General features: G+C 43.1%; 1 protein-coding gene across 1 annotated transcript; it reads right to left on the bottom strand.

The window, feature by feature from the left end:
• Window positions 1-1,380: 1,380 nt before the first annotated feature.
• CCNJL (cyclin J like) lies at window positions 1,381-7,291 on the bottom strand. The gene is made up of 5 exons (XM_065735057.1): window positions 7,271-7,291; window positions 6,603-6,813; window positions 4,494-4,793; window positions 3,562-3,721; window positions 1,381-2,897 (listed from the first exon to the last, which is right to left on the bottom strand). Exons 1-5 carry the CDS (start codon window positions 7,289-7,291, stop codon window positions 2,450-2,452), a joined length of 1,140 nt encoding a protein of 379 aa, XP_065591129.1. The 3' UTR covers window positions 1,381-2,449.
• Between the last annotated feature and the right edge of the window lie 6,534 nt (window positions 7,292-13,825).

Below are 13,825 nucleotides of genomic sequence, written 5' to 3'. Positions count from 1 at the left end.
GTCACTGCAGGGATCTAAAACATCTGTGAAATGGATCCATTTGTGGATCAGCTCATGAATTTGGCTGGTACCTTCTGCACCTGGTGGCACCATCTACTTCTTCTGAAGGCTAGCGGGAGAGCAAGGTGACCTCTATAAAAAAGGAAAGATTCAAGAAGACAGCCTATGGTCGAAGAAGTAGCTTCATGCCTGTGAAGCTCAGGCTCTGTTCCCTGCTCTGTTGTAGGGAGGTGCTGAGTGTGAGGCTTCTAGGTACTTAAAGACAATTTTCAGAAACAAGCAGCGTCTAATTTCCTTTCCCAATTTCCACTCTTGTCGCGGCACGCAGCAGGCTTGATGCGCTCCTTTCCACCGTCTTCCGCTTCCAGCCGTGCCCTGCCCTCCCGTGTGTTCCTAGGGCAGCAGCAGCAGGAGCTGGGCGGTTGCCCCCCCCTCCCGCCCCCGCTCCCTTCCGGCGCGCCAGTGTTCGAACGAGAGGCGGCCGCGTTCCTTCACCTGAAGAGCCGCCGGGAGGGGCGAGCTCATCCCCCTCATCTCTAATATCTCTTTCTGTAGCGCCTCTACCTCAAATAAAGGCTCTGTCACCTCCTTTGCTTGCTTTACAGATGGGATAGTGGGCATAAAGGGGGAGGGGATAGAGGAGAGGGGGCGGAAGGGGGGAGGGGATATATGCAGCCTAAAGCGTAACAGTGGACGTGACCTAAACTAGGAAGGTGATTAAAAACTAAGAAAAACCATACAACAGTACTGCCACAATTGTGTTGTTCAGTAGTTCTGTTGAGTGACAAATCATAAAATACACTAAAAGTCTTCTGCAAATAAAGTTTAATACAAATACAAAGCCAACAGACTTAAAGATGAACTAAGTTCTCTACATTCTAGGTCAATTTCTGAAGAGTATTGCCTCTTGATTTACAGTTAGCCTTGTTTAAATGAAAAAAATCCCCCAGCCTGCTGAATGCAGGAAATCATCAGCTTAACACCAACCACTGCATTCTCAGAAGATGGTTACACAAGCACACATTAGCAGGCGTGCTACATTTCTCCCCCTCCATCTTAAAATAACCTTAAAAACAATTCTCTAAAAATATAATTTAAAACAGCACTGACACATGACTTGGAAAAACTGCCCCAAGTCAGAAAAAGCATATTGCACGTTACCTGTACTGCAGTCCTGAGATCCTAAAAGAAAAAGGACAATTCAACAGTATTGCCTTCAAAGAAGCACACAATAGGGGTTGCATATCAAAACTAAAAGTTTCACATTACAAGAAACAGACGTCTGAAAATATTTCTACACAACCTTCTCTGTTCTCAACTGAGAAGGAAACATTTGGGATCTGACAGTCAATGCATCTCGTTACAAGAGTAACACCAGCAATTCACCAGCTTCATTTTCCAAGACAGCCAAGGTGATATTAAAAAAAACAACCCAAACTAAATCAGCATTGTTTAGTGCTGCAATTGAACCAATTTCCCAATAAAGTTAACCAGTTCCCCATCTCTGCCCACATTACCAGCAGTTCCTCTGTCCAAAATTGAACTACTGCCATAAACCGTTGACCCCAAACTACAAAATAACCGAAGGGACTGAAGTTCGAGAGTTTTTCAAAGAAGGTGTCTTCAAGTAACGTTAAATCCCTGATATAGCTCGTAAACAATTTTACTAGAACCTCCAGTCTCAAAAAGCAGCAGCATGTTTAAGTTCTAAGATGATTTATGGTTTCTCATGTTTTTTTTCTTGCAAATAAACAAAGGCAGAGCGGTGTTCTGTTCAGAAGCATCACAGATCATGTCCAAGATCATTTTAAGTCCAATTGTTTGATAGTCTTCCAGCCATTGTTCTTATTACACAGTCTTACCCCTTAACTATCACTCCAGGTCAAAGAGAGTGGAAAGTGTCCTACGTGTCAATTTCTGCAGAAACAAAGATCATCCAACATTTAAGTGAACGCCATTTCAGGATACTTTCTGTAGAAGTTTCCAGCAGTATAAGCTGCCACTGTTCAAAAGACGCATCCCTAGGAGAAAGAAAGTACTCTGTTTTCAATAGCATCCTCTAAGAACATTACTGCTTAACCAGAAATTCAAGGAGCACTCCATCCTGAAACAACACTTTAACATAAGGTTTCAGACAATTCAGATTGGTGAGTCACTGACTGAGGAGTGGAAGGCAGCGATCTCCACAGGGGTGCTATGTGCATGTCTTTCAAAGTTACATTAAATGAGGTATGCTACTGCATTTCTATTTCTCTTATTAAAAGAGAAAGGTACAGTCCTTGACAAAGGCATCCAGCTGCCAGCAACCAATGGCTTCAGATTAACATCCTGTGGATAAGTCATGAGGATTGTGTTCCTTTATGATTTACATTCAGACACACATTTTGTATCACTCACAAGGTCCTTTCTTCAAGCACTCACTCCAGTCATCTTTTTCTCACACCAGTATTTACTCTTCAAAACACCCGTCTGGATACGAACAGCAACTGCTGAAGTAACTACTACCATAAACCATGGAAATGCAGTGGCTGGGCTCTGTTCCTAAGGCCACCTGCACAGCAATAGGCATTTGGACATGCAGGGTCTGGGCAGATGGCTGCAGGCTGGCCTGAAGAGCAGCACAGAAGTGCAGTGAGCTGTCAGCACTCCCAGCAAGCAGAGTGCTGGGCCTGTGTGCCTGTAAGGAATCACGATAAGCAGAGCACAGATCCTGCACCGGTGACTGGAACTGGGAAAAACTAGCTGAGTGCTGCACCACAGGGTGATAAGTGGATTGCTGCAACAGAACTTGAGTAGTGGCTTCATGTCTCAGGTTCTCCATTACTTCCTGTTGCTGATATTGCATCATTACTTCCTTTTCTATGTAGCTGGTCTCTCTGATGTCATGCTCATGATATCTGAAACAAATAAGTTAAGATTCATCAACAGGGAAAATTCCGAGTTTGCATATATCCCCAAATTTTCACCAGTCAGGTTTTTGCCCATAGGTACATATGATAGTTCACATGCTCACAGTTCTAATTATTCTGGTGAGATCTTCACATCCTAAAAAGCTTTACGAATAATTTTTGTCTCCCAAGTACATTACCAATGGACTTGCTATGAAAGGTGATGAAACCTGAATGTCCACAGCATGAAAAGGTATTTCTGAAATATCTCCCCCACTGTATTCCCAGTGTTGGAGATACACTGGTGTCCATCTGCAGCAAGATCTTTATGGGCACAAGGAAGAAAGAAAGGAAAAAAGCTTTCAGCAAGCATCCGTAAAAGCTTCCATCCAATCACCACACAACCAGTACAAGATGAGCAATAAACTGTGTGCCATCCTGCAATGCACACACTGTTGGAAAACAGTATTTAGTAAAATGATCCTATCTTTTCATTTTATTTCTCTCCCCATACTAAAGGTAGAGATTAACAATGTAATCTTAATTACAGCTAAAAACATTAGCTATATTTAGGCTACAGCAGGTTTTTACTGTGTATTTTTTGTTTTGTTTTATTTGAGTATTAACAACTCCCTAAGAGTGGCAAGAGGTTACACTTCCATTCTGATCTTACATGAGCAGCATTTCGATGCACTGGGCGAGATGCTCCCAGGAGTAACATGTGAGCAATTCAAGTTGTGCTGTCCAGGCAGGAGAAATCTGCATGCAGATACGTGAGGCACACACGGAAGCTGCAGCAATCAAAGATGGACGAAAATAAAGGAAACTGTGATCTATGAAGAAGAAAAAACAGTATGGGTTATACTCCTACTCATCACTGCAGTGAGCCTGCTAAGTGCATACATGGCAAAACAACACTAAGTTAAATGCTCAACTTTTTCCACACATCTCAGAGCACTAATTCATACCAATGAGAAGTCTTTCAAAACCAGATGAGGCTTTACTGAAAATCTGTGTACTACTGGTGACTCGAGGCTTCCCATATAAAAAGGAGCTACTAAATATGTGCAACAGACCAACTATGCCAAAACTTTTAGACTTGTCTCAAGTGAACCAATGCCCAGTACCAACAGGCAAGTACATTCATATCAGAGTTGGAATTACAAGGATACTACATTTTATTGCCTCTCTCACAGGCAGATATTGGAAGCGGTGCTGCAAACCAAATCATTACAAGCTCAGTCATTCTAAATAAATCGTATCTTGCAGCACAGAACCCTCCAAAATGTAACTGAAAGAATTAAACTGCATAAGGTCACATCTACAACTGACAGCAGCTCATACTCTGTGTCAGATAACCATTTCTGATGGTCTTGACAATAACAGTTTTAAGATGAAAAAAAAGGATCTCATTTCTGAGAAGCGATGAGACTAATCTGCAAGGAAAGAACAACCATTTGCCACCTGAAACGCCTGCCACGCGAGACACTGGTCTGCACAGATCAATTTGTGCAGTCCATATAATGTCAAGTTTTAAAACCCTTATCTCTATCAGATTTCTGCCCTTTGCCAAATGGAATGTCGTTCTAGCGTAAACTCTCTTACCTTGCACTGAGAAATCAAGGAAATAATACGCATATTTTTCCATAAATGCTCTGACTTCGGTCAGTGAGGTGACTGGCCAGCCATTGCAAAGGTCATTCTCATCAACAGATGCAGACAGGTAGTAGTCAATGTAGTGTGCTGCCGTTGGTATGCACAGGTTCCAGTTGAAGTTTTCCAGAAGCAGCATTTCCATCCTACGCAAATCTTTCTTGCTCAGTACCACCTTTGCATTGCACATGTTTGCCAGATTATTTAAGTGCTCCAACTTCGGAACTTTATCTTCCTTCTCTTCAAATTTACCTGTCCAAAAAGATGGTTTTCAGCTGAGGCACATCATAACGAGTACCAAGAAGCCAAAGAACACTCTGTAGACCAGAAAGTCTAACAGTGAAAGGTACTTTTTACAACGGATGGAAGAGGGATAAGAGAATACAGTGACACAAGTAGGAAAAAAAACACCAAAATAAGACATTGGACTGGTCAACTTTGAATAATAATAAATGGTATGGGAATATCTAATGTAGTTTTGATGCCAAAACCAAAATAAAGATTAATCCTTTAGAACAGATGGACTGTAGAGCGCAAAGAATACAAAAGTAGATGTCTAGTATTTGTGACGTTTCTGGTGTTAAGTTTATGAACACTGGTTCACAGAAAAATGTATATTTTTGCAACTGAGTAGGCCAAACCATTTACTACAAGTTTAGATGTTTGACTACGTTTTCCTTATTAAGCATTCCTTTTATTCTCCAGAAAGAGGCATCCCTTCTTTGCATCCATCTTAAATTAGGTCTGTTGTATCTACTTAACATTAACATTGTCACTGAAAGTTTGCTAAGAATTTAACAGGAACAGATGCTACAATTCACTAGCATTTTTATTCATGGCAGAATGCCTGGCATTCCAATTGAGGAGGCTTACACATTTCTATAAGGAAGTAGCTCAGTAAGAACAGGGAGAAACTGATGTCTTTCCAGGACAGTTTTATACTGTACACAGCATTTATTTTACTTTTGAAACCTTATGTATAATAAAAACTAACAAGTCCCTATTTAAAGAGAAAGTTGTCTATATTGTCCATAGTTACAAGCCTTCTTAATTTTTTTAAATGAAAATTAACCATAATATACCCCATTAAGCCTTTTAATGAAAAGTGAGTTTAAATAAAATGTCTAACTGAACTAAACATCCCCAATTTTCAATAGAAAGGATAAAAATACCATCTGTAGAGAGATCTTAAAATATACTGCAATCATAGCTGAAGTTGACAACTACTGATTTATATACCTGGGAACACAGAGAGGTCACGTATAAAAGTTCCCAAGTTATGATACAAACTGCACACTCCACCACAAACTTTTAAGAGTATATTATAGCCTAAAACAATTAACAAAACTAAATATGAATAGATCTTTGCTTCCAAGAGGAAAAAAAAACAAGACGTGTTACACAAATGAGAAATACCTTTAAAGAAATAAAAAACTTAATATAAACTTAAATATAAAACTTAAACACATTAAAAAGAAAAACAACAACAACTTGATTGCGATACCAGGACAGAAGTCAGAATATCTCAGCTGCTAGGGGTTAAGTCATGGTTTCATCTTGACTGATGCTCCTGAACGCTTCACACCATCATTCTTTATCAGCAGGCACCCTAACAACAGTTGACTTCCAGGTGTTGTTAGTAAAGAGGTGTATGAGACCGCTGGACTGGTTTGCCACTTGCAAACTGGGTGCTTGGCATACTCTGAACAATCAAAGCTCAAAATTGGGTTTATCTTGAGATGGCCAGAAGCAAGCCATGGATCTACCCTGCCTTTGCTTTTCACTATCCCTATGACACAACTGTTTCAGAAAGATTCTCATAACAGTACGTTACAAAATCACTAAAGTTGGAAAAGACCTCTTAAGATAGTCCAGTCCAACCATCCACCTACCACTAATATTTCCCACTAAACTATGTCCCTCAATATTACTTCTAAGCATTTCTTGAAGAAAAGAATTGGACGTGGTTATCACGTGCAGTTCTGTGTTAAGATATGTAAGGAGAACAACCATCTGCTCAGAGAAGGGAAGAAAAGCCACAGTGAAGAGAAGCCAACTTACTTGCTAGGAGAAGACAGGCAAATGAAATGACATACAGCTGCCTGGCAGCGATATCATAGCGATCCATGAAGAGGTCCAGTAAGTAGACAGCGAGATGCCGGGCTGTAGGGCAGAGATTGCAATGGTTGCTGAGGACGGTCAAGAGATCAATGAAGTAACGGCGCATCCCAATCTGTGGTGAACGGGCCTTATACTGAGGCAGGTTAAGTTCCTACAGGGAAGGGAGAGGGAAAAAAGAAGAAAGAATTACTGAAACATCCCATTGCATCATCTGGAATCCCAAAGCAACACCCTCCACCTGCTACGGTAAGCATTGAGCAGATACAGCAGTGTGACTGATGCAGAAATCAGGGTTGAGGTAGTACACGTTGTGGCAGTCAATTAACTTCAACGACTTCAGTCATAATGCACTTTCCCTACAAGCATTAAACAAGTAGTTTCACCCAGGAACAGCATATATTGCTTCCTACAGAACACCAAACTTCTCGGCCATGAGAGCTCTCTCTTAAGGACTTAATTTCTTCACTCAAATATTTAAAATTTAAATAAATATAATATGAATATTTAAATATTAAAAACAACCAAGCAAAAAAACAAAAAAAAACAACACTGTGCACAGCTGCAGTATGAAAAGTATACATTAAGAAGAAAAATAATGGGAGATTTACAGTTACAGCAAATTCAACCATTTCGCATGCTAGTGTATCTCAGCAGTATAAAAATTAACCATTGAATTTGCAAGCTTCCATAGATGATATACAGATTTTCATTCTAAAGGTAGAATTACTGAAGTTTTTGTCAACATACACTACATCAGCACCTGAAAGTGTTTCACACAGGTTTGTAGCCACTATGCAAGGAAGGGAGTAAAGATCCTGGGGAATGCCCACAAGCTAATACCACTGATATGTTAAGTGACCAGACTTCAATCAGAACAGGCTGAATACACACTGACAGGCACAGATAAAAGCAAACAAACTAAAACCACTATTTCAGTGTGGTGTATCTTAGTAGTTCAGATTCCACTTCTAGATTACTTCTGTTACGTGCATTTGAAAATAAATTAGAAGCAGCATAGTACTGCAATACAAACGGGTCTTTTAGTAGAACACAGAGTAGGACATGGAGTAGTTAATTCTACAAGACAAACGCAGACTTGAAAAGATGAGTTCAGAGGAAGCATCCACGCTGGCACGCTGCTTGCAGAAGAGCACCACACTGCACAGCTGAGCCGTGCCTGCCCACGCTGTCCCATCTCACTGGAAGGAAGCATTCCATGAGCTGGCAGGAGAAAATGGCTGCAGTCAGGCTCAGAGGGGTGCACAACTGGAAACCAGACGGGCTCTTCACCACAAAGCAGCAAGCTTCTTGGTAAAGCAAGCTTTACAGCACCCAGCTTGCTGTCTTCGTTACAGATGATTGCTTACCAGGCCTCTTTTAAAAAACAAAGTAAGTGAGGAAATGTATTCTGGGCTGACCAGACACGCACTGTGGACAAGCAAGGAGCCCTCTGAAATCTGGTGCAGCCTTCACTGGGGATTATAAAAAAATCCCTCAGCAGTAACAACATAAGAAGAAGGAAGGCAATGGAACATGACCCACAGGTTGCTTTATGCCCAGAAACACCCCATAATCCCCCCCACCACAACTGCCTTACATACCAGGATTTCAATCCATCAGTAGTAAACAGGTTGAGAGCAAGAATTTGTAGTATACTCACAACCTAAGAGTTCTGGAAGACATAATTTCAAGTTCCTTGCTTGCCACAGTAAGAAAATAACTGCATTTGTGTTAAATGTCTGTACAAGTCCAAACTAAGATAAGATCAGAATTTCCACCTATCTCTGAAATATTTTTTCTTCCCAGATGACTTATAGGAACATCAAGTTTCATTTTCTGAAATGTCTCTGGCTATTGAAACAGCTAGATCTCCCAGCAGAATCATTCTCTCTAGATATATCAAAGCTCAGCTTATGTATTTAATATGAAACGTGCTGTATGGACCAGAGTTATGGTTGGGAAGTCTGGAATTCCTACACAGAGTGAGAATCCCTATAAATATGGCTGCAGGTCTACATTCTTCTCCCCTGACCTTCCACCACAGGGTTCTTGAGCATAAGACCTCTGGGAAAAAAATTACTCCTTTGAATACAGAAAGTGCCTTTGTTACTTTAGGGATACCGGTGCACAACCAGCAGCTCCTAGCCCTTAAAGGAGAAAACAACAACACTTTCAGGAAGTGAAAATAATTTCCAATGCTTTGAATTTTCCTCCAGCTCCTGTAAAATGATAGCAGAGAAGCTGTTAGTCCTGCTGTCTGCTGGTCCTTTCATATGCTGCTGCTCTTAACCTGCTCGCTCCCAGCTCCCTCTGCCACCTGGCTGCGTGCTCCTGGCAGCCAACGCACTGAAACACCGGGCACAGTGGCACGGGCTCCCATGTGGCTCAGAGCTGACTGAGTGAGCTCCCTCAACAGAATGACTGGTCAGTGTCTCAGCTAAAAGCCTCCAAACAGGCAGCACACAGCATTCAGGATGATTGCCACTTATATTTTGGGATAAGAAAGGCTCATAAGAGTGAGACTGTGCGTAGGCTGAAAGAGAAGCAGCTTTAAGGGCAAGGGCCATTTATAAGCCAGCTCCCATCAACTTTGAGACCTGACCTTCTCAAGGAAGGGAATCAGTGTAAAAACGTTCAAGCAGCGCTAAAGATGACAACCACAGCTGAAGGACTGCCAGGCTGCAGGCAGCTCCCAGGAGGAAGCCTGATCGCTTCCTGCACCGCTCACTGCGTGTAAGAATCAGACTTCACCTGTGTGTCAGAAGGCTTTGCAGCCAGGCCAAGCTTATGCACCTCAGAGCCATCCTACAGGAGATGCTGAGTTATAGGACTTCACAGAAGCACATGGAGTCTCGCCTCTTGAGCTAGATTAGCCAACCACAGCAGAAGAGGAGGGGAAGGAAGCTGTGCATGATGATGTGCTCCAGCTGCCCTACAGCAGTTGCTCCAGTCCAGCTGCCACACCTACTGTGGTCAGAGTGCTACATCAGAGTGCCTGGGTGTTCAGTGCAGCCAGAAGTTGCATCCCGTTTCTTTTCAGCACAACTCCTCCTCCCCGCATTTAAAGCCAGAAATGAACTGACAAACAGTAGAGAAGTTACCAAGTGATGTAACATCATGTTCATAAGGCCTACCAATAACGATCAGTTCTTAGAACAAGAGTGAAATTCATCAACTCACAGACCTTTTGACAGTGGAAAATGAACCTCTGTGACAAATATTCCCCAGGCTCTGAAATCCACAAAGATGTTAACTGAATCTGCTTTTGTACCATGTTTAAGTACTTCAGCCTGGCTCTGTCTTTCCCAGGCAAACCATGCAGCACTCCCTGCAGCCATAGCACCTCAGCAAAAAGCAGACAGTGCAGTGCTCTGCAGGCATGGCCAGCAGGATGCATTTCCTCTCTCAGCAAAAATGCACGGTAAATATCTCCAAAACAGCTAACCTCACTTTATCTGGGCAAGCACAAGCCATGCTGTCCTGTAACACAGACCAGCCATTATACCTATTCAAAGTTACAGTGATTAAGGTCAGTTGAAGATTCTCTGTGATATGCAGACACTTGAATTCAGATTCAGTCATACCACCAAGATGCCATAAAACAAACAAACAAAAAGATGTCAGACCAGGACTGTATTTCAACTGCACTGTGATCTTATTCTGCCCTTCAGCATCCCTAAAACAGACTGAAATATGTGAAATTTCAGGGAAAACCAGACTGCTACTGTGCTTGAAAAATTTATCACTTCCTGTGTTTCACTGTGACATTTTATCAAACATTTCATTAAGTCCTTCTTACACCATTCAAAGCATTCAGAATTCAGCAACTGAACTGTGAAGGATCAGAGAAAGAAGTGTGAAAATCAAAATTCCAACTTGAAGGAAGGAAGGAAAGAAAGAGAAAGGTCATGAATAACCATGTACTTTACTACAACACCTGTTCCTTTCAGCTCCATGCATATGCTGCCATCTACAACATAAGCAAGTTACAGCTAGGGGCCAGTAATGCTATTGTTACTGGTTTAAAAAAAGAAATTAGCTTTTGAAGTGAACAGATTATGCTTTTTGCTGGGCTGCCAGTTTTGGGAAAAGCCTGATGTTAGTAAACCTCGAAGCTTCTAACACCTTTTCTTACAGCTGATTCAGAGTGGAAAAGCTCATCAGAATGAAAGGTTAATGCTTTACCCTCTTGATTAATTGAAATGACAGAGTCTAAACCCTTTTGAATGTCTGCAGGTATCTGAAACCCTGTTATTCTCATCTAGAGTTCATTTAAAAAAGAAAAAAAAAACCCAACACAAAAACCCACACCAGAAGCACCACCTGCACAGTGCCCTAGTGCCTTCCTTCTCCACAGCCCTCCTGCTCTGCACCAATCCCAACTTCAGGCAGTGCCAGGCAGATCTGAGCGTGCCAAACTTACCACTGATGCTTATTTAGTGTAGAAAGGATCTCAAGTTTCTAAAATAACAAGGTCATGAGTGAACTCACCGACTAGAAGACAAAACAACACCTGTTACATCATAACCATCAAGCCAGCAACAGGTCAAGTAAAGGCGGTGCTTCAGCAGAACTATAAGATAATACTAGGATAGAAATACAGGCACTTGCGCTGCATGCAGGGAGAGGAGGAAAAGTTTGCTCTCTAACAACACAGCCTCAGCTGTTTCCTGCACTACTTCTCACAGGATGATTTGGAACTGCAAGAGGTGCACTCACGGTGATGAAAAGGGACCCTCACAGGAGGGCAGCAAGCTCTGCGCAAGTCTCCGCTCCAGGGACTGCAGGACAGGTTGTGGACTCAGGCTGAGGAAAGAGCTGCATGTCAGAGTAGTAAGAAACACTTCACTGCTGCAAACAGCATTTCTCATTAAAGCCCTGGAGGTGGGAGACAGGTGCGGAGGAGCTTTCACCTAGAGGAACTCACTCAGACATATTTACCACTTAAAGGACTGTTTGCTTTCAGCAGGAAGAGGATCAGCTCTCCTTACCTTTCTGAAAGTATCTGCAAACTGCCATTTGGACTGGCTGTAAGGAGATCAGGTTACAACATTAACCTTTTAAATTCATAAAAAAGGCCCTGCAAAATTTGGCTCTGCTCTGAGAAGCCACACGAGAGATGGATAAAAAGGGAAATGCGGACGGATCCAGTAATTCTCATTAATTGCAGGAAATAAATGTATCCTGTGGGGAAACAGCTCAACACAGAACAGCAGCAGGAGAGGAATAGCAGCCAGACATCCCCCATTTTCTGGGGCATTCACACTTTTCTGAAGTGCAGGATTTTCTCAAACACCAGAAATACCACTACACACTCATTTGTTACTCTGCTTTCCACACTTACTGAGTACTCCAAGCTACTAAAGAAGAGATCTTTGTAAAGGAGCTGCAGCAGTTCCATTCAGAAAGATCTGATTTTCGGTCTGGGGCAGCAGCCTGGAACAATCAGTACCTTTCCATTATCACCTATTCCTGCAATGGCCCTGCGTTATCACAGGGCTGACATTTCAGTAGTTGCCCAATTCAGGGGCTATTAATTTCCTCCACTCTGAGATACAGCCTTTGTGAAACAGCATTTTTTAGCCCTGTCTGAATTAAAAGCCAGGTATAGCTCACGCGTTCAGCATCTGCACTCATGCAGAACACAGCCATCAGAACAGTGCACAACATCTGTTACTAAGGAGCCAACTTCTCAACAGATGAAGAGAACCCCGATCCAATGGGGGTGGGAATAACACTTCTTGCAGTTAACATAAAAACATTCAATTTGCATCTCAATCACTTCTAGCGTTCTAGGAAAAGACATTACCTATCATTCCTCACCTTAAACAGACTTAAATACATAGTTCAAAGAAGCAGGATAGCCTGCAGCACACATTTCAGCCTCCTTGACAATTAAGTCACTTTCCTAACAGGCTCACATGCTTCCATTAAGACCTGTTTATTCTGACCCAGACACAGACAGGTCCACACTGAGGCTCCAATACACCAACAACGCACTGACACTACTGCTCAAGTGGCAACACACCTACTGCAGCTAGTTTCTTCTACACGTTTGCCACAGGCATCCCCAGCCCATGCTCACATTTTTCCACACTTCATTGCACAGTCCTTTGCAGAGACTCGTGACATTCTCCTTAAAGTTCTGATGATTCTTTGACATTAAAAAAAAACCCCAAACACTAAAAAACTACAACTCAGCAATATATTTCAGAGCAGTTTCTGCAGGATGTTACTTGAAAAAGAACACAGAGTGAACAACCTCACCGCCTGCAATTACTTTTTCTAGCTGCAATGGCACTCCGGATTCTCAACCAGTAATTTACTGGAAAAGGAAAGAAGTCATCCCTGTAAGGCAAGCAGCAGATACGCTCAACTACCAAACAAACACACCAGAAAGTCACCCCAGCCCCTTCGCACCGCCACCGGATCCCTGCAGTTCCTCCTGCCCCACAGAGGGGGCCCGGCTCACTGGGAACCTGGACCCGGGAACACTGCATCGCCGGACGCTATATCGCTAAACGGCAGCAAGGAACGTCCAGAGGGTACTTTCGTTCGCCGGAGCTTTACCGGCTCGCTCTCGCGCTACCCAACCACCTGTGCGTAGGGCTTCCCTCGAGCCAGGAGCCCACCTGAAGAAACGCACAGCACGAGCAAGCAGCTTCAGTTTTACCTGTCCTCGGTAGAAGAACGCTACTTCTTAACAGCAGCGGCTGACTGCTTTGCTTATTGCAAGCTGGCTTTCCGATCGACGTGCAAGTGACACTGAACTTCTAGAAAAAGCACAGCAAGCCCCGTTCGTGCTTATGTCAGTTTGCCTACAGTCTGCTCAGGAGAGAGGTCCCAAAGCTTAGCGTTTATCCGTGAGCAAAGAAGCAAAGCCATCCCTCTACAGCCTGCAACACGCTGGTTTTAGTTTGGCAGGACAGCACCCGCATCTTCCCAGCGTCCTACAGAACGGCTCACCCCCACCACGGCCAAGTCACAGAGCCGCAGGCATCTCCGGGCTGCAGCCTGAGCAAGTTGCGGTTGGAGCGGCGCCCGGCAGCCCCGCGGCACAGCCCACCTCCTGGGGGCGGACGCAACGGAAAGCAAAGCTGAGCGAAAGGAACAAAGCGGGAGCAAACCTTCATCCTCAGGGTCCGATGGATGTCTGCCGCCAG

The sequence above is a fragment of the Cyrtonyx montezumae genome, unplaced genomic scaffold, assembly GCF_038088225.1.
Source record: "Cyrtonyx montezumae isolate F1298 unplaced genomic scaffold, pur_monq_1.0 scaffold_18, whole genome shotgun sequence".
Classification (NCBI taxonomy): domain Eukaryota; kingdom Metazoa; phylum Chordata; class Aves; order Galliformes; family Odontophoridae; genus Cyrtonyx; species Cyrtonyx montezumae.
Note: the sequence above shows the minus strand (reverse complement) of the source record. Positions and strands in the feature narration are given on the sequence as shown.

What these genes read in the sequence shown, in the direction of transcription:
- CCNJL (XM_065735057.1), bottom strand. Translation starts at nt 7,291, where the DNA reads ATGGTTGAATTTGCTGTAACT. An exon ending in CCTTGATTTCTCAGTGCAAG is followed by an intron (nt 3,722 to 4,493) that starts GTAAGAGAGTTT and finishes TCTTCTTCATAG; the next exon opens with ATCACAGTTTCCTTTATTTT. An exon ending in TGCATCGAAATGCTGCTCAT is followed by an intron (nt 2,898 to 3,561) that starts GTAAGATCAGAA and finishes TATTTGTTTCAG; the next exon opens with ATATCATGAGCATGACATCA.